General features: G+C 42.5%; 1 protein-coding gene across 2 annotated transcripts in view; it reads left to right on the forward strand.

Moving 5' to 3' along the window:
* The window catches only part of PFD5 (prefoldin 5), a 79362-nt gene extending 60384 nt beyond the window's left edge, over positions 1–18978 (forward strand). The window contains exons 2-4 of one of the 2 annotated variants that reach the window (XM_087699741.1): positions 18187–18332; positions 18437–18514; positions 18667–18978. In XM_087699741.1, coding sequence (XP_087555867.1) covers positions 18187–18332; positions 18437–18514; positions 18667–18750 — 308 coding nt within the window. In that variant the 3' untranslated portion in view covers positions 18751–18978. The remainder of the gene's footprint in view (positions 1–18186; positions 18333–18436; positions 18515–18666) is intronic. The other variant, XM_087699742.1, reaches the window with a different exon arrangement.
* The last annotated feature ends 821 nt before the right edge of the window (positions 18979–19799 follow it).

The following is a 19799-nucleotide window of genomic DNA, read 5'->3' on the forward strand; positions in this document are numbered from 1 at the left end:
TTGGATCCTCGGATGGGAAAGTTCACTGGTTAAAGAAGGTCTTGTATAGCCTCAATTAGGCTTCGCGTGCATGGAACGAAAAGATTAACTCGTTTCTTCAGTCACAGTTGGGTTATTGGCACTCCAAGGCTGATCCGTAGCTTTATGTGCACACTTCCGAGGTTGGTCGTGTGTTGTTTGTGTTGTATGTTGATGATTTGATTCTGACAGGGGATCATGCACAGAAGGTCCAAGAGACCAAGACAGCTTTACATCAGACGTTCGAGATGACAGATTTGGGGCTTTTTCATTTCTTCTTGGGTCATGAGATTTATCAATCTCAGAGGGGGATTTTCATCTCTCAGCAAAGATACATTCAGGAGCTCTTGGTGACTTTTGAGATGGAGACTTATCGGACCCTTTCTACTCCTATGGATCTGAATATGGAAGGCCACTTCACATTCAGATTCTCTCGTGACGGACGCTTCTGGTACCGTCAGTTGATTGGATCCTTGATTTGGCTTCTCAACACTCGTGTTGATCTTTGTTTTGTTGTGGGTCTTTTGGTAGGGTTCATGAGTGAACCCAACAGGTGCATTGGTAGGCTATCTTGAGGATTCTTCGGTATTTGAGGGGGACCTTTGACTTAGGGATTTCTTATCCAGCAGGTATAGTTGCTTTAAATCTTGTTCTTGCAAGTTGGAGCAACTCAAATTCGGCTGGCGATGTGGACCACCGGCGGTCTACTATAGGTTATTGTTTTACCTTGGGTATAGGTGTTATCTCTTGGAGTAGCAAGAAGCAGCCCATGGTACCCCTTTCTTCTACTGAGGTAGAGTATTGGGCCGCGTCTTCCACCACATGTGAGATTGTGTGGCTTCGGAGATTGTTGGTGGAGCTTGGCTGTCTCCCCAACTCGTCCTATGCTTATGCGGTGCGACAATGAGAGTTGCATTGCCTTGGTGCTGAATCCTGTATTCCATACCTGGATGAAGCACGTTGAGATCCAGTATCACTTCATTCGGGAGAAGCTTCTGGATGGGACCATTGATGTGGAGTACTGCAAGATGGAGGATAATCTTGCCGATTTGTTTACGAAGGCACATCCCCAGGCTCTTCTTCGGCAGCATTCCAGATCCCTCAGTCTTTTGGCTTGTCTAGGATCTGAGAGGGGGTGTTAGACAATCATTTCTTGGACAGTTGTACGGCCACAGTGCCACATTAGTAGAGTACAGCAGAGTGACACATTAGCAAGCAATTCAGTGCCACGTTAGCGTAGAGGACACGCCAGCAGTCAGACAGTGCAGTTATGCAGTCGGTTAGTTTTCTGCATTATTTTATTCAGTCGGCTGCATTTAATGCCAGCCGACCTGCTGCTGGTAATATTTTCACTCTGACATATACTTCTTGGAGTTGAGGTCCGAAGCATTCTCACACTTTTAAGGGCTGGTCAATCTATGAGGAGAACTGATCCGACAGAAAACTCAAGACCTTGCGTTCCAATAAGGGAGAGGAGTCTGCCTCCAAAGAGCTAGCTCGATTTTGTGTAAATCATGGCATACACCAAGAGCTTGCCAACACAAACACCCCTCTAGAGAATGACATATTGAAGTGGAAAAATCACAGTGTGATTGAGATGGCACAGACTATGATGAAGCATCAACAGACATCTCCATGTTTATGAGCCGAAGTAGTGGCCATTGCTGTCCACATACTTAATCGATCTCCTACATTGGCCATGGTAGATATTATGCCTTTTGAGGCTTACTTTGGACAAAAGCTGGATGTGTCTAATTTCAGGGTGTTCGGGTGTAATGCTTATATTTGCATCCCAAAGCAACAGAGGGATAAGTTTGAGCTGGCCTCCAAAAGACACGTGTTTGTGGGTTATAGGTTGTAGTCCCATGGATACATGCCTTATGATCTTGTTTTATGGGAGGTATACATGAGTCGAGATATTTGGTTTGTGGAGTTTCCAATTGTAGAGAGGGGTGTTGAGCATCTCGTATTTGGAGGTAAAGGTGATAGTTGAGCACTTGATCGCGTGCCTTTGGAGCCTTTGTCTATTGAGGCTCCAACATCAATGGAGGAGAAGATTGCTTCACCATCGGATATACACGTTGAGCCGACCTCAGTGGACATTCTAGAGTCTTTGTCAGAGATAGTGTGGCGAGGGGAGGATCAGCCTCCTCCTTGTTGGGCACGTGATACACTTTATGATGCAAGGATTGAGGGAGTTCTTGAGGAGTGGCAGTTGTAGGATGGTTTGCGGCAATCTTAAAGAAACCATACATATTCCATGGAGCTTGTTTGTACTAACTATTGCTTGATATCTTGTGCCATTTAGGATAGAGAGCCCACCTCTGTGATGGAGGCTTTACAATCACAACATTGAAAGAAGGCTACGGAGTTAAGCAGAATGGCACTTGGGATTTTGTGCCTTGGCTCGCCGCTCATCGCCAAGTGATTGGAGTCAAATGGGTGTTTAAGACCAAGTGCCATAGTGATGACACTTTGGATAAGCACAAGGCATGGCTTGTTGCAAAGGGCTTCGCACAGTGGCTAGTGGCAGATTTCCATGCTAACTTTGCATGTAGAGCTCGGATGGCTATCATTAGGGCCGTTCTTGCCTTAGCTAGCCATAAAAGATGGCTAGTTTATCAGCTTGAGGTAAAGTTTACTTTCCTTAATGGAGATTTGAATAAGGAGATCTATGTTGGGTAGCCTTCTGGCTTTTTCTTATCCAATGGCAAGGTGTACAGGTTGAAGAAGGCCCTTAACGGCCTCAAATAGACTCCCTATGCTTGAAATGAGAGAATAGATTCATTCCTCCAAGGACAGTTAGGGTATCAACGTTTCACTTCCGATCCAGAGTTGTATGTCCACATCTCAATTGGGGACATGCATTGTTTGTGCTTTATGTGGATGATCTCATATTGACAGGTGACCATGCCTAGAAGGTTAAGCAGACAAAAAAGGTAGTAGATGAGATGTTTGAGATGACAAATATGAGCCTTCTTCACTTCTTTCTAGGTCATGAGATTTGGTAGACTTCAAGGGGGACTTTCATCTCCCAATAGCGGTACGTGCAAGAGCTTTTGATAACCTTTGAGATGGAGGGTTATAAGGTTATTTCTACTCCTATGAATCCAAATTGGATGGCTATGACACATGCAGATTTACTAGTGGCAAATGCTACTCGCTACAGGTAGTTGATTGGATTGTTGAGATGTCTTCTTAACACTCAGATTGATTTGTGTTTTCTTGTAGATTTGCTTATAGGGTTCATGAGTGAACCCAAGCTCGTTCATTGGTAGGTTGCTATGAGGAATTTGCGGTTCTTGCGAGGGACCCCCAATCTTGGTATTCATTATCCAGTAGGTATTGGAGATTCACCTTTGGTTCTTCAAGGTTGGATGGGGCCGGAGATGTCGACCACAAGAGGTCAATGATAGGATATTGCTTTACTTTGGGTGCAAGTGTCATCTCATGGGGTAGCAAGAAGTAGCCCAGAGTTGCCCTTTCTTCTACAAAGGTGGAGTATAGAGCAGTGTCTTCTACTACATGTGAGATAGTGTGGTTTCGAAGGTTACTAGGAGAGCTTGGTTGCTTGCAGACAAGACATACGACGTTTCATTGTGACAATGAGAGTTGCATTGATTTGACATGGAACCTTATGTTTCATGCTCGGTTGAAGCACATTGAGATATTGTCATGAGGACATGTATTTTTGAAACCTCACTTAACATGTGGATTAATTTTTAATCACATGGTTACGTAAATGTTGCACATGTGAGATATAACTAGATTTAGAGTAAATTTATGAGCTCGAGACCCAGAAAATCACGAGATGTCAAAGATAAAAGTCGCTATAAGTTATACTGTACAGGTACTTGGTGGTATTTGGTGCCAATTGTTGGCCTAGGTCATTTATTCGGTCATAAGTGTCAATTAGTGATACTAGAGAAGTGGGTTTAATGGTACCTAATGCCAATTTGATGGTCAAAGATAACATAGAGACACTTTGGAATGGAAGTTGCCCAGCCAATTTAATTATTGGCTAGTTAGATTATTTTTTGGATATTGAAATAATTATTACATTAATTTTTAGTATTTAAAGACTAAAAATTAATATTTAATTATGGATAATGTTGGAAAAACCATTCGAAGAGGATACCACTTGTCAAAAATGCCCTTGCAAGATTGACTAACGTTCTTTAGAGGTTGGAGAGAGACATTTTAGTGCATTCAGCCGGCAAGAGAGAGAGAGAGAGAGTAGATGTTGTTGTTTTGATTTGTAGCCATTGGAGGATCTTTTGAGGTAACCAGGGGCAAGAGAAGACTAATCAATAGCGGGTGATAGTTTCCATGGCTATTTGAGATAGGGAAGTAGCAGTAAATGACTGATTTTCTTTAGTTCTTCGCGAAAAAAGTCTGAATTTTCTCTCTTCTTAGCATTCTCTCTCATCTCCTAGTCTTTCTATAGCCTTGCTATGAAGATTACAGCATTGAGGTCACTAGAGGTTGAGGAATTTCAGATTTCTCTGTTGTAAATCCTAATCTGCAGTAGAAATGAGGGTTAAGCAACAACCTTGGGAAGTGTGCCAAAAAATCATAGTAGGTGAAGATCAATTGACTGTCTGAACCAAGGGGAAAATCGGATTGAAGACTTGCTGGTCATTTTGAATAGCAAGGGGAGTTGGAATACCGAAAGGAATTGGGAAAATCCCATTATACATCAATTTCTTCTTCAATTAAGTTAAAGAAATATCGAAAGGGGTGCCAGTTTTAGGGCCAATAGAATGTCCATTGTCCAAGATTGTGAGTTAATTTGCATTTCTTAGTTTTGTAATAAACGTTGTTGTTGTAAGTAAGTTGTTATCAGGGAATTATCACCCATCCACTGAAGGAAGGTTGGTTTCAGATACAATGCCATTTCATTTGGGAAAAGATCTTGGATGAGACTATTGACGTGGTATACTGCAAGACAGAGGACAATTTGGCATATTTGTTTATGAAGGTGCTTTCTCATGTCGTTCTTTGGTAACACTGTAGATCCCTAAGCCTCATGTTGCATCCAAGATCTAAGAGGGGGTGTTAGAGATTGATTCATCCTTTGGACTGGCATTGTCATGCTATAGTTGTAGAGTTAATTCTTTCGAGCACAATTACGTATTTCTTATCAGTTTGGGCATTTTCTAGTAGTCACTAGGTGGATGTGTTTTATTCTGGGTAGATTGGACATTCAATGTTATTTTATGTGCAGTTGGCTATTTCAGCAACTAATTGGCCAGATTTAGTTGGTGACTTGATCATTTTATTGGCCTTTTTTTTGCTATTTATTAGCAGCCTTTAGCAAGTCCACTTCACTTGTTTGTTTCTATTGGAGAGAGAGATAAACTTGTAGAGATACTTTGACAGCCCATTTGTATATTTGCTATCATGGGGACGTAAATTTTTGAGATGCTTTATTCTTGCTGATAACATTTGATTAAGTTACTAATCAAATGTGCAAGGTTGTTTAGCACATGTGATGCACATGGCAGTTATTTCATGGTAACGGGCCAAGGACCCCGAGGATGCAATGGGTGTCCATGGCAAAAGTTTTGATAAGTTATGCTAGCTGGACTTTGGTGGTTAGTTGGTTTCAGTTTTAAACCTAGGATAGTTGTTTGGCCAATAAGTGTCAGTGGTGACACTAGGAACTAGCATTAAGTTTAAGGGTCAACAGAGATTGGGGACCACTCAAGGTTGCAAATGGGATAGCCAACATAAGTATGGATGGGCACATTTAATTTTGGGCAGGGTTAAAAGAGCTCAAATAATTTTCTGAATTATTTAATTTGAGAAATGAATTTAATGGCTGGATAATGCCAAAAATTGGGTTTAGAAGGCTACCACTTGGCAACAGTACCCATGCAAATTGAGAAAACATTTTTTGGCATTGGGTCTAAGCCATTCAATCAGTTTTCAGTTGGTGGGAGAGAGAAAGAAGGCTGCTGATTAGAATTGGCTGCTGTAGAGACATTTAGGAGGTTGGAAATGCACCCTGGTGATGTAGCTGACAGCATTTAATGCAGGCAACACCAACTGGGTGCTTCCCTTGGTAGTAGGTGATAGTAATGGGCTGATCAGAGCAGGCAACAGTCCATTTCAACCATTTCCCACTTGAAAATCAGGAATTTTCTCTCTTTGGCATCCTCTCACCTATTCCAGTCCATTTTCAGGAGATCTCAGCTTATCTCAGCAATTTGGAGCATATCCCAGCTAGGTTCGATGGACAGTAGGAGGATTTTTGCTGTAAACCCTAACAGCAATAACTAGGGTGTAGCAACCACATTGGAACTCGTGCCAATAGGAGAAGGCATTGTACATTGAAATTAGCACTTGTAATTCGTGATATTGTCAGTGATTTTAGATGCTACGCCATCCATTGTAATTTTGGGGCAGATTTTAGCTAGTTGGAGTTCGATTAGAGAGCGTCCTTGGTGAAATTCAAGGGGCAAAGTGCCCAATTTTTTTGCTGATTGTTCTTACAACAAAGGGCTTTTGGATTAGCCAAGGAGATTGTGAAATCTTGGGTTGTAATAAATCCATTGGCAATTGAAGATAAAGAAATATCAGAAGGGGCATTAGTTTTGGGGCCAACATGGTGTCCATTGTCCAAGAATTTTGAAGGTAAAGTGTGCATTTCAAGTATGCTTATTTGTTGATTTGATCAGTGAATTACCTCCCCCTCCAAGAATGAAGATTGGTTTCATGGTTCCATTGCTGGGACACCACTCACTTCCTTGATTTGGTGGGCCTGAGGCACCTGATTGCAAGCCAAAGCTTTGTGCTAATGCTGATTTTTGTGCTCAGCTAAGAAATTACAACGAGATGTCTTCATACTGTGAGATGGAATCAAGCAATGATGATGCCTCTCAATATGGATACTCGCATGGGGAAGAAGGAAATGTAATGTTTGATGTTGGACAAGGCTCAGACCATGGACAACAAGCTAAAAATGTTGCTGTTGGGCGAGATGCAGGGCCTTCAAGGCATAATGAGGCTGATGACCAGCAAAGTGAAGAGGAATTTGATGACCAGCTCAAGAATCATATGAGAACATTAATAAATCTCTTTGTTGAATTGGCAAAGGATCTTAAGCTCACCCGATTTTTGAATACTCTGAAGAAGGACAGCAAGGGCAAGAGGGAAAAGTCATTTGCTACACCTTTGGGATAGCAAGATGCACTGAAGGTAATGCCAAAGCCTTCACTTGGAGCTCCCAAACATGGTAATGAAGCAAAGCAATTGATATCTACTAGGCAAGGAATGTAAATGCAAGGCCATCATGGAAGTGCCAATCCAATGGATTTTGGACAGCTGAGCATGCATTCCATGATGGGGCAGCTAGGATACTTTGGTGGTAGCACTATTTTTCATGCTATGGTTAGACATGGATTGCATACGGTAATGTATGGCGCAAATCCCTATGGTATGTAGTAGCCAATGCATGGTGTGTAAGGCCCAATGTATTCGGATATGGTTGGAAATGTGCAAAACCCTATGTATGGCAGCATTGGTTTGATGTTTTTTTTTTTTGCAAGTAAAATGTGGCTGATTATATTACTCAAAAAAACTGATTACAACGGGGTGCTCATACTCAATAGGCTAGCTGGAGCTGATGAAAGTCACAAATACATCATGTATACAAGCCTCTCAAGGCGGTCTGGGGGGGATGGAGGCAAGAAGCCATGGAGGGGGGGTGTATCGCCATCTTGGGCTGCCTGCTTGCATAACGAAAAACAGGTCCTAGCCGCCCCAAGTGTGTATGAAATGACATTGAAACTCCTGATGAGCCTTGGACTCGCATTGCACCTGATCCCATCGGCTGCAGAGGGAGTGGATGATGGAGGTCTAGAGCTCTACTAAGGTCGCCTGTACTGAGAGTCTCTCTCCGCTGAAAGCCTCCAGACACCGCGCCTTTCAGATATGCCAACCACTAAGACTCCCTATGATCTCCCATACCTCAGAGTGGTCTACTGTGGGCTGTAGTACCTGGTGGATGGGTAGAGCCTCCAAACCGACCACTGCGCACGACCCTGCCTCGATAATGAATATCGTGTTCTGCATCCTGGCCTTATACAGAAGGTGACGACCTTGACTGACTGCTTGCCAACAGAACGCCCCCATGAGATACATCCAAGGTTAGGTGCTATACGGTGAAGGATGCGGCATGCTCCCCTCCACATGAGCTGCGCCACCACACAACCAAAGACAGTGCTTTGGGGTTTTCAGAGACTGCTATGTGCAATGCATACAACCTTCCTCCTTTTGCATTTGGGCAAGCCAACTTTCCACCACCAAGCCTCCATGTGCCATCAGCCATAAGAAATACGATACCATCCTCGGTCTCCAACTATCCCATAGGCGGCGCTAGAAGGTCCGTCAGAAAGGCTTCATGATGCTGTGCTTCACCCAGTGCTTGCTAGGTGACGGCGTCCAATTCATATCCTCTTGCATCAGTATGTGTCTACCAATCTTGGCAGTGTACTCCAAGAACCTCGGTGGCTTGTTGGTGATCACAGTGACCAGCCATAGCCACTCTCTCGGATCCCACTCCACCTCATCAAGTGGCTTGTCTCCAAGATCCAGAGGCGCTACTCCTTGAGCTCTTGCCAGAAGACAAAAGGGTCCAACCGCCATGTCTTTCCTTGAAGGCCAATCACCCAGATCCTCTTCCATGAAAGGACAGCTATCCCCTCATCTTGTTGCCCTCTGTCAAGAGCCAAATGCCCTCCCTTCCTGTATGGTGAAGAAGGTCCCAGGTGGAGCGTCGCCCACTCTACCTGCCACCTGTAAGGGGATGCCTGCTGGTGAAAATCTAGCATCCCATACCTCCCGGGGCTCTATTAGCTTTCGTATCGGGGGAGCAAGCCACTCTTGAGATATTGCTTCATCTATCTTCCTTCTCCTCAACTTCGCTTCTCTCTGGCAGTCTGATACTTGTTGCAGCGCCTCCTCGTCCATCATCTTGTACACCTCCCGCCATGTTCTTATGGTACGAACCGGGCCAGCCTCCCAACCAACCACACTGTATGTGGGGGCGCTCGCCAATCTGCGCCCCTTCCCGATCCTTGACCTGGGGATTTCAAATCACCAGCTGATGGTCTATCTCCTCTTGGCAGCTTGGGGGACTCTGGATTAGGGCCTTACAGAGGCCTTACCACACGCGGAGCAAGCTACGTAGGAAAGGTGATCCGGGGGGGAAGGGGGGGGGGGGGGGGGGCGATCTGAGCTGACGTGAAGATCCATCTCAGGGACGGCCTCCACTCACCGCCAAGCCTCGGTCTACAATCCTGGAGACCCTCTTGCAATAGGACCTTCTAGGTCTGCCCTCTCAGTGTGAGGCCGCGGACAACTAGCTTGCCCAAGAGGGCCATACTCTGATACTCTGGGTCTATGATTCCAAGCCATCCCTCTGACCGATGCCGTATGATGGTCGCCCATGCCACCTTGGTCGTGGAATCTCTAGAGCTGTCTGACCCGGACCAAAGGAAGTTTCGCACTAGGCGACGAAGCTGCCCTACACAAGATGAGCAGAACTAACAATACAAGGCGATGTACCAAGCTGTTGCTAGGAGGACCTGGTTAACCACTAGGGCTTGACCGGCTAGTGAGAGACGAGCTGCGCTCCAGTAGGTCAACTTCCTCTGAATAGTATCGGGGACTGGAAGAAATTGCTGGCCTACAGTGATGTCGAGTCCCACCTGGAACCCTAGGTACCGAACGGTTTGCCCTCTCCTCACCCATCTAAATCCCAGGTGGACGCCCCACTCCGTGCTAGAGTCCGAGTCTATGAGGAAACCGACTGACTCTCGCCAGTTGATTTTTGCTCCCACTGCAAAACAGAACACCTAAAGAGCCGGCCTCACTCTCTCTAGCATCACCTCATCGTCCTCTATGTAGAGTGCCGTATCATTTGCATACTTTGAGTCTAACAACTCAGTCTCCTCTCTCATTGGAAGTTGGAGGCCGCGTAATCCGCTCACACGTGACCTGAGGAAGTGAGACATCGCCTTTGCAAAGAGTAGAAACATGTATGAGGCCAGGGGGCAGCCCTGCCAGACCGATCTCTCCAGTCGGAACTTCTTCCCTCGCCTACCACCTATGAGAACCCTCCTGGTGGCCGATCTGTAAAGTGTGAAGACCTCGCGAATCCAAGCTTGGGGGAAACCCAACCTCACCATAGTGCCCTCTAGGAACTCCCAGTCCATCCTATCATAAGCTTTCTCGAAATCCAAGAGTAGTATGTGTTCAACCATTTCATATGCCCAACATATGCTGAAAATTACCGGCCAACATAACATAACATAAGACTCACAAAGAATCTCAAATGACAAAAACATTGCTAAATTATCATGTGAGATGTCTATTTCTCATGAGCTCAAATCATCTGGCAAAATCAAACCATAGCATAGCATAATCAAGCATAAACCATGGCTAAAACATCAATGGCATCATAATATATGCTGTTGTCCATGAAACTAGATGTAAACCATTGAAAACTGAGCATAATCTGATCATAAACTGATCACTTGCTGATCTGAGAACTGATCAGAAAGTGTTGCAAATGTGACCCCAAATTGATCACAAACTCATTGCAAAAATTGAGTTGAAATTGATCGGAATTTTTGTCTCAAAATTGAGGCGAAATTCATGCTAAATTGATCATAAGCTGATGCAAAAGTATAGTTCTAGTGCTCGGGTGAAACTCATACTCATCTGCATACATCTCACAGTGACTAGTACACTAAGTAGTAATCTCATGGTAAACATACTGTCAGGGCAGTACCTTGGATGCATATTGAATACATCCGAGATCCACTACATACGAGAGCTGTCCATAATTGGAGGAGGGGAAGTGCTACCTCCCCCTTGAGTATCAGGCAATACTCTGGACCCTTGCTTGGACCCTTGCTTTGTTGAACCCGACAGAGCCCGAACTAAAGTCGGCTCTAACTGAAAGGCATCTAGGTAAAGCTATAACAACTGAGGATGGTCTGCCAAGTCATCCTCTTCCATCCATTTGGCATCCATTGGTGAATAATTCTGAAATTTCACCAAGTATCTCCCAGAAACTTTACCTTTGACCTTCTTTTCTTATGTGCCAAAATTTGCTCACGTACCAAAATCTCATCTAGCTTCTCACCCTCAGGCTGAATTTCAGCAGACATATCCTCTGGTACATCACCATGAAAAGGCCTCAACAAATTGACGTGAAAGGCATTATGTATCCACTAATATGGAGGTAATTTCAGCCGATATGCCACATTGTTGATCTTCTCCAACTCCTGGAAGGGCCCATAGTATCTCATACTCAACTTCGGATACAATCTTTCTCCTCCTTTCATCTTTTTCAGCCTTGCCTTTTCAAAACGCAGCAATACATAATCACCCTCTACAAACTGCAAAGCACATCTATGTCGATCAACTGCCCTCTTTTGCTTTTCTTGCGATCTCTGAAGTGCATATTTTATCTTTGCATAGGCTACATCCAAGTTTTCCACATAACGGTCAGCCTCAAAGATCTTATCCTTAGTTTGTAGTATAGGTGGTACCTTCTTGTCACCCTCAACCACCTCTACTGGAGCTTTCCCTGTAGAACTATGCAATGTGTTGTTGTAAGCAAACTCAACCAAGGGCAAATACTACTCCCATTGTGTCTTGTGGTTTGAAACATAGTACCTTAAAAGATCTAACATTGTGAAATTTGCTTCCTCAGATTGACCATCTGTTTGCGGATGGAAGGATGATGAGAATTTCAGCGTGATACCCATATTCTCAAACAAGCCCTTCCAAAATAAACCGGTCATCCGGGGGCCTCAATCACTAATGATTGACTTTGGCATACCATGATATTTAAAGATGTGTTGCAAAAAACCAGAATGAAATGGGCTTGTTTGCTAAACCTGTAAATGATAGTCCATATCCCATCATCCCTTGTAGGTGTCTTAGGAAGCTCCAAAATAAAGTCCATTGCAATGCTCTGCCAAGGCCGATCTGGAATAAGGCAAGGGTTGCAATAAAGCCGGCAACTTTTGCCTATTGTGCTTTACCTTCTGGCATTCATGCGATGCATGTCTTAACAAACTGTTCTACATCATGCCTCAAAGCTGGCCAATAAAAGAAATGCTCCACTGCCTTAACCGTGGCATCAATACCTCTGTGTCTTGCATACAGAGGACATGACTTTCAGTGATAACTCTAGGCCTTAACTGCTTTGTGACACATAGTCGTCCATGCATTATCAGAAATCCATCTCTTAGCACAAAGTGTTCATGCCTTTGGCCATTGCAAAGCTGATCATAAACAATTAGCAAAGTCCGAATCAGCAACATATTGCTCTTTCATAACATCCAACTTAGTGTGATAAACCATGTTGACAGCTGAAATTTGTGGCTTACATGACAATGCATCAGCCGCAACATTCTTTTTACCATCAATATGTACAATTTGAAAATGAAATATAGAGAGAAAATTTGCCTATCTCATATGCTTCTTTGACAACTTTGTCTGTGTCAGAAAGTACCTCAAAGTTTGATGGTTTGTGTGCACTGTAAAATCAGCCCCCAACAAATAATGTTTCCACATAGACAGTGCATGAATTACAGCGAAGAGCTCTTTCTCATAGATCTACAAATTCGTTTCTGCACCGTGGAGAATTCGGCTCGCATAAGCCACAACTCGGCCGTCCTGCATAAGAACAGCCCCAATGCTGTTACCACATGCATCACATTGAACTATGAATGACTTCCTTAGATCGGGAAACACAAGCACAGGATCTAAAGTCATCTTTTCCTTCAACTTTTCAAATGCTGAAATTTCCACTATTGTCGATCTAAATGACACATCCTTCTTCTGCAAGGCATGCAATGGAGATGCAATTTCAGCAAACCCACGTATATACTTTCTATAGTAGGAACATAAAACCAAGAAGCTGCAGATCTCATGCACATTCGGTAGCTGCCCTGGAAGTGACTGAGAGAAACAATCAGCATACATTTTCAGAAATGACATGCGATCCTTCTCTAACTTAGACATGTTCCCAACATTCTCACTATTATCTTTATCCTTAGTAAAAATCAAGTACGCTGAAAGATGATTTTTCATTACTTTAGAAATGGCAGTTGCAGATACAACAGGGACAAATTTACCTTTCAACTTTACATCAAGTGTGAGTACCTTTCTCTTATGCTGAATAGTGATCTTTTTTGCACGAGAATCATTCACTGCATGTATACGATGACACCACGGCATACTAAGCTTTACATCATAACCCTCAAGTGGAGCAATGAAAAAATCTTCACTGTCCACATATCCTTGTATGTGCAACTGAAGCTTTCCAATGAGCAGTATGACAGGCTCTGCATGGCCTTTACATGCCATTCCAACTTCCCCCATGGGTTCCATCTCATCCTCTCTGATGCCTAGATGGGTGGCCATGTCAACAGAGATGAAGTTGGCTCGTGCACCATCTTTAACCATTAGATGAGCATTAGGTATCATTAAACGCCACTTCTCTAGTGTCACCAACTGACACTTATGGCCAAATGGATGACCTAGGCCAACAACTAGCACCAGATACTACCAAATACCCATGTGGCATGACTTATAGCAACTTTTTCCTTTGACATCTTGTGATTTCTTCGGGTTCCGAGCTCGTAAATTTACTTTAACCCTAGTTGCACCTCAGATATGCATCATTTACTTAATCACGTGATTAAAAATTAATCCACATGTTAAGTGAGGTTTTAAAAATACATGTCCTCATGACAGAACCTACCTATCATGTTGTTGTGCTACTGGGGGGGGAAGGGAGTTGCTGCAAGGGGGAGGGAGGGAGGGAGAGTCGATGGTGAGGAGGGGGAGAGGAGAGAAAATAAGATGTTTTCAAATTTGTGAGTTGCAGGCAATGGAGACAGTGCCACAGGCAGGGGCGACGGGGTGAGGGGCTGACGGGCTGTATGCGGAGCACAAGCGGGTTGTAGTTGGGGGCAACGGCGGCAGACGAGGGTAGAGGGAGTGCAGGCGAGGGTGACGGCTACAGGTGGAGGGGGGCATAGGTAGGGGCGACGCCATAGGTATGCGGAGGGGGGGGGGGAACACTGGTTGGGCCACACGTGACGGGTGAGGACGGCAGGGCGGGCGTGGGCATAGCCGCGGGGGGGGGGGGGGGGGGGGGGGGAGCGACCTCAGGCAGGGCCATGGATGGCCATAGACGACGAGCAAGGACAAGCGGGGCAGGCGTGAGGAGTCAGTCAAAGGCGGGAGAGCAGGTGCGCGTGACGGGTAGGGAGTAAATTTTTTCATTGGCTTGATGCCTAGGGCACAAAGTAGCATGTTTGGTAATGCTTCTGCACCCTTGAATGTGTATAGGGCTTGAGAAATGAGTTCTCCTGCAAATGCTGTGTTTGGTATTGGTTTTAATGTAAATTCAGTAAATGCACCCTTTTTGTAGCAATCGGTGAAATGACAACTTGATACCCAAATGGGGCAGCAAAGGACTATGATGAGGGTGGAAAAGCAGTGAAGTTTGAGTCCTTCAGTAGTGCACAAGAAAGCGCTTTGACTTTCATTTAGTAGTTTGATGTAGCCTATTTAGGGGGAAACTTCACCGAATCCTCAAAGATTCGAAAGGCAGCCACTTTCTTGAAGGGAAATGCAATGCAGTAGAGGTTAACACTTTTGATGCAAGGTAGAGCATCGTCAACATGGATACAAGTCAAGCAAATTGCATTTAATTGGTTGACAAGTATCTTTGAGGTGGATATCATAACAACTTGGAACAAGTTGGATGCTAAGGAATTCAAAAATTTGGAGCAATACAATAAGAAGTTTTGGGATGCATTGCTGCTCGTTATTTCTTATCGCCTCGTACCCCTTCATGCGCAAGTGGAAAAATATGTTTGTGGGTTGCCTAAAGAAATCAGGGATTTTTTCATTTAATCCATCGTGACTAGTATATCTCAACTCACAGAGACTATTGCTACAGCCGATACTTTATTATGTGGGAAGGATTCAGGCTTTCTAGAGAGTGGGAAGTAGTTGAATAAAAAGTTGTTTAAGGTTGAGAAGAGGGGTAGATATGAAAATCAGCCTGTAAAGAGGCTAAAATAGCAAAAAAAGAGCTCAAAGACATTAGCATAGTGTAGAGAATTGATGGCTGCAAATAAATGCTTTATTTGTGAACAAGAGGGTCACATTGCAAGGGATTGTTCATAAAGATAGGAAGTTGAAAAATCAAAAGATCAAGAAGATCCTAAGGGAAATAAGCCCAAAACATTAGTGGGATTGGTGTCTAATGTTTTTAATGATCAGCCCAATGATGTTGCTCTGAGTTGTGTAGAGCATGGGGCAAAATTAGGGATCGGCATGCATTGATATTCTTTGATAATGGTACATAAGCCAATCTCATCTCTATAGACATGGTAGCCTGTCTAGGCATTAGAGAGGATGAGACGGGACCCATGGGGAAAGTTGGAATGACATGTAAAGGCCATGCAAAGCTTGTTGCATCTCTCATTGGAAAGCTTCAGTTGCATATGTAGGGATATGAGGACAGCGAAGGTTTCTTCATTGCTCCACTTGAGGGTTGTGATGTGTTACTTGGCATATCATGGTATCACCGTATGCATGTAGTGATTGATTCACATGTAAAAGAGATCACTACTCAACTTAAAGAAAAGACACTTACACTTGATGTAAAGTTAAAAGAAAAATTTGTCCTTCTTGTATTTGTAGCTGCCATTTCTAAAGTAATGAAAAATAATCTTGCAACGGACTTGGTTTTTACTAAGGATAAATATGACAATGAGAATATTGGGATTATGTCTAAGTTAGAGAATGATTGCATTTCATTTCTAAAAATGTATGTTAATTGCTTCTCTCAATCACTTTTAGGGCAGCTATTGCTTGAAAGGCCTAAAAATCATGGGATAGATCTTATCCTTGGAGGTAGCCTACCTAATAAGCCACCCTACAGAGTAAATGCAGCCTATGAGTTAGGTGAATGAGCTGTTAGAAAAATAGGTGATTCAGCCCAGCTCATCGTCTTTTTAATCCCCATTGCTTTTAGTGTAGAAAAATGATGGTTCGTTGTGTAGACTAAGGATAAGATCTTTGAGGCTGATCGTTATGCAGAAGACTTAGATGAAATCTATACAAAGATAAAATATGCACTTTAGAGGTCACAAGAAAAGCAAAAGAGGACAGCTGATTGCCGTAGACATGTTTTGTAGTTTGTAGAGGGTGATTGTGTATTGTTGTATTTTAAAAGAGCAAGGCTGAAAAAGATGAAAGGAAGAGAGAGATTGTATCCGAAGTTAAGTATGAGATACTATGGGTCCTTTTAAATAATGAAAAAGATAAGCAATGTGGCATATCGATTAAAATTACTTTCACATTGGCAAATACACAATGCTTTTCATATTAGTTTGTTGAGATCTTTTCGTGGTGATGTGCTAGAGGATGTATCTGTTGAAATTTAGCCTAAGGTTGAGGAGCTAGATGAGATCTTGGTATTTGAGTAAATCTTGCCACACAAGGAGAGAAAGGTCAAGGATAAAGTTTCCAAGAGGCATTTGGTGAAGTTTTAGAACTATTCACCAATGGATGTAAAATGGATGGAAGAAGATGACTTGGTAGACCATCCTCAGTTGTTGTAGCTTTACTTAGATGCCTTTTAGTTAGAGCTGCCTTTCGTTTGAGCTCGGTTAGGTTCAACAGACCAGGGGCTTGGAGCATTGCTTGATGCTCAAGGGGAAGATAGCACTTCCACTCCACAAATTTTGGACAACTCTGGTATATAGTGGATCTTGGATGTATTCAGTATGCATCCAAGGTACTGTGCTGATAGTATGTGTGGCATGAGGTCACTATGTCGGTGTACTAGCCACTATGAGATATGCAAATTAGTATGGTTGTTACTATGGCTCTAAGATTAAACTTTTGCATCAGTTTGGGATTAGTTCATGATCGATTTGGCTCGAGTTTTTCCTCAGTTTTGAGATCAAATTCTAATTAGTTTCAGCTCACTTTTTGATTAGTTCGAGAATCACCTATAGTCACTTTTGGGATTTGCAATCCGTTCGCAATGAGTTTGGGGTCACACTTGCAGCAAATTGTGATTAGTTCTTAGATCAGCAAGTGATGAGTTTATCCTCAATTTTCAATGATTTACAGTTGGTTCCATGGATAGTAGCGTATAGCAAATGCCATTGACAGTTCCAGCCATGGTTTATGCTGAGAATATGCTTTACCATGGTTGTGAGGTCATAATAGTTGAGAAACATGAGTTATGGATGCATCCAATGGGTTTCTAGCAATAGGTTTGGACTGTTTGTCAGATTTATGTCATGTATATGCTTGCATGAAATTTTCAGTAGGTTTGGGGCATACAAAATGATTAAACAATAGTGGCCAATGTTGTGATTGTCATGCCTTACGGAAATTCCAGTGCAGTATGCTTTTGCTTTGGCACAATGTAGTGCAATCGAGGATGATTGAAGGGATTTTAAGAGGGAGGTCTGTCACGGGTGTCACAGGAATGCGAAATTTTGAAATGCTTTAATCTTGTTGATAGCATTTGATTAAGTTACTAATCAAATGTACAAGGTTGTTTAGCACATGTGATGCACATGGTAGTTATTTCATGGTAACAAACCAAGGACCCCAAGGATGCAGTGGGTGTCAAAGTTGTGATAAGTTATGCTAGTCGGACTTTGGTGGTTATTTGGTGTCAATTTTGACCCTAGGACAGTTGTTTGGCCAATATATGTCAATGATGACACTAGGAACTAGCATTAATGAATTTCTAGTAGCTTTTACAACACTAGGTATTGCCTCCTAACCATTTGTACACCAGAAGACTTTCTAGTAGCTTCTGTTTAATGAATGAGGCTGATTCTAGCATTCTTCTCATTAGTTCTATGTGTTGTAGATGTAGTCTGATCTGGAATCGAAAAAAAGTTTGTCATGCAACCCTTGTCTTTTATTAGTTAATGAAGCATGCAACTGATGATGGTCCAAGTTTCTTTGTGTAGTTTCTCTTCAAAATTGTTCTATTGCATATTTGCCTTATTGTTACTATGCTGGTCTTATCTAAGTGTTACCTACTTTGTGCCTATATTATCATCATTGTGTCTTTTTCAATAATTGCAGATTTAAGAAGCGATTATGATTTGAACAGTGATCTGTTGACAGGACAAGAATTGTTGGTGCCTTTGACTGCATCATTATATGTTCCAGGAACCCTTACAAATGTAGATAGAGTATTGATAGACGTGGGAACAGGCTACTATGTTGAGGTGAAAACGCATTTGCAATTTCTTGTTCCTTTACATTTTTTGGGCAGCTACAAAAAGGCTTCTGAATTGTTTACTAAATTAAGCTCTCATGGCTATGCGTACAGAAAACAATGGATGCCGCAAAAGAGTACTGTGAAAGGAAAATTAACTTTTTGAAAACCAATCATGATAAGTTACTTGAGGTGTGTCCTGTAAACTTTTTGTGGAAAATTGTGCTGTGTGCAAGTAAGAAGCAGATACACCCCTAAAGATATCTCTGTACCCCTAAAGATATCTGCGTTTTTGTAATCAACTTGGTTTCATCTTAGTGATAAAGTTGATTGTGGGCTGGTAGGTAGCTGCAGAGAAGAGCAATACAGCAGACCAAGTCAACATGGTGATGCAAGCCAAATTAAAACGCTCAATTGCTTCTAAGTAGTCTTGACAATTCCAGATATGATAATATACTTCAATCTTGATTACACCTGTGAGGCAATCTCTTACTCTCAGGAACTTTGAGAGAACTTTTCATTGGTTTGGGCCAGTCTTGTATGAGAAATTCTCATTACCATTTTGTTTGACCTTTTACATAGTATTTAGCCACTGTAAATTACCTGCTATAATGAGAACCAAGAATCAATTGTCAGAGAATGTATGAACTTCAAAATCGAATTCAGAGCTTCAAGCTTGAGTTAACCACTTGTATAACATGATTAGCAAGGTACCGTAAATATTGTAGTGATGTATCTGAATTTCAAGGTCTCTGAACCAAGAATGTGTTTATGGGAGCAAGGAACTTCTATGTCTGTAAAACTGTTCAGATTTATGAGCTAGACTAGGCTACTTCTGTATGATGTGGTTAATGGAGTGGTGGAAATACCATATCCTTTAGTTTGAGTTGAGAACAGAGACACACTTATATCCTCTGGTTCTATGTATTAGTTTGTTTGGAACTATACTTTCTTAATTTATCCTTTGGTTCTATGTATTAGTTTGTTTGAAACTATTCTCCAAACTTTCTTAACTTGGTCTTTGAAGCCTCAGATGGCATTACAATTGCCCATTACTTTTTTTGTGGCATGACATATTAACCCTTTTTCATTGGCTTGTTTTTAGATCAGCTGTTTGCTTACATTTTCTAGCATGAGTTTGGGAAGTAATGCAACAGAAACGCACATCTAGCCCCACATTGATAATTACGCTTATGTGGGTTTGCAATAACATAAATCATTATACAAATTGTTTCACACATATGCACATTCATTGATCTGCATGTAGGCGTATGTGAACATTAACCAATGCATTCTGCATATAAGGCTATATGAGCCTATTTAAGGGTTCAAGAAAATCATTTATTCTACTTATATTGTCGATTCGGTCTGCCTTATAGGAGCACATTACTTGCATTTTAGATCTTGCAAAACAATGCAACCACGCCAAGAACCTTTACATTTGTAAGTGCATTCAATAGATGAATAGACACCACAT

Source organism: Lygodium microphyllum, chromosome 19 (genome assembly GCF_053477565.2).
Source record: "Lygodium microphyllum isolate KBCC chromosome 19, Lygodium_microphyllum_v1.1.10, whole genome shotgun sequence".
Classification (NCBI taxonomy): Eukaryota; Viridiplantae; Streptophyta; class Polypodiopsida; order Schizaeales; family Lygodiaceae; genus Lygodium; species Lygodium microphyllum.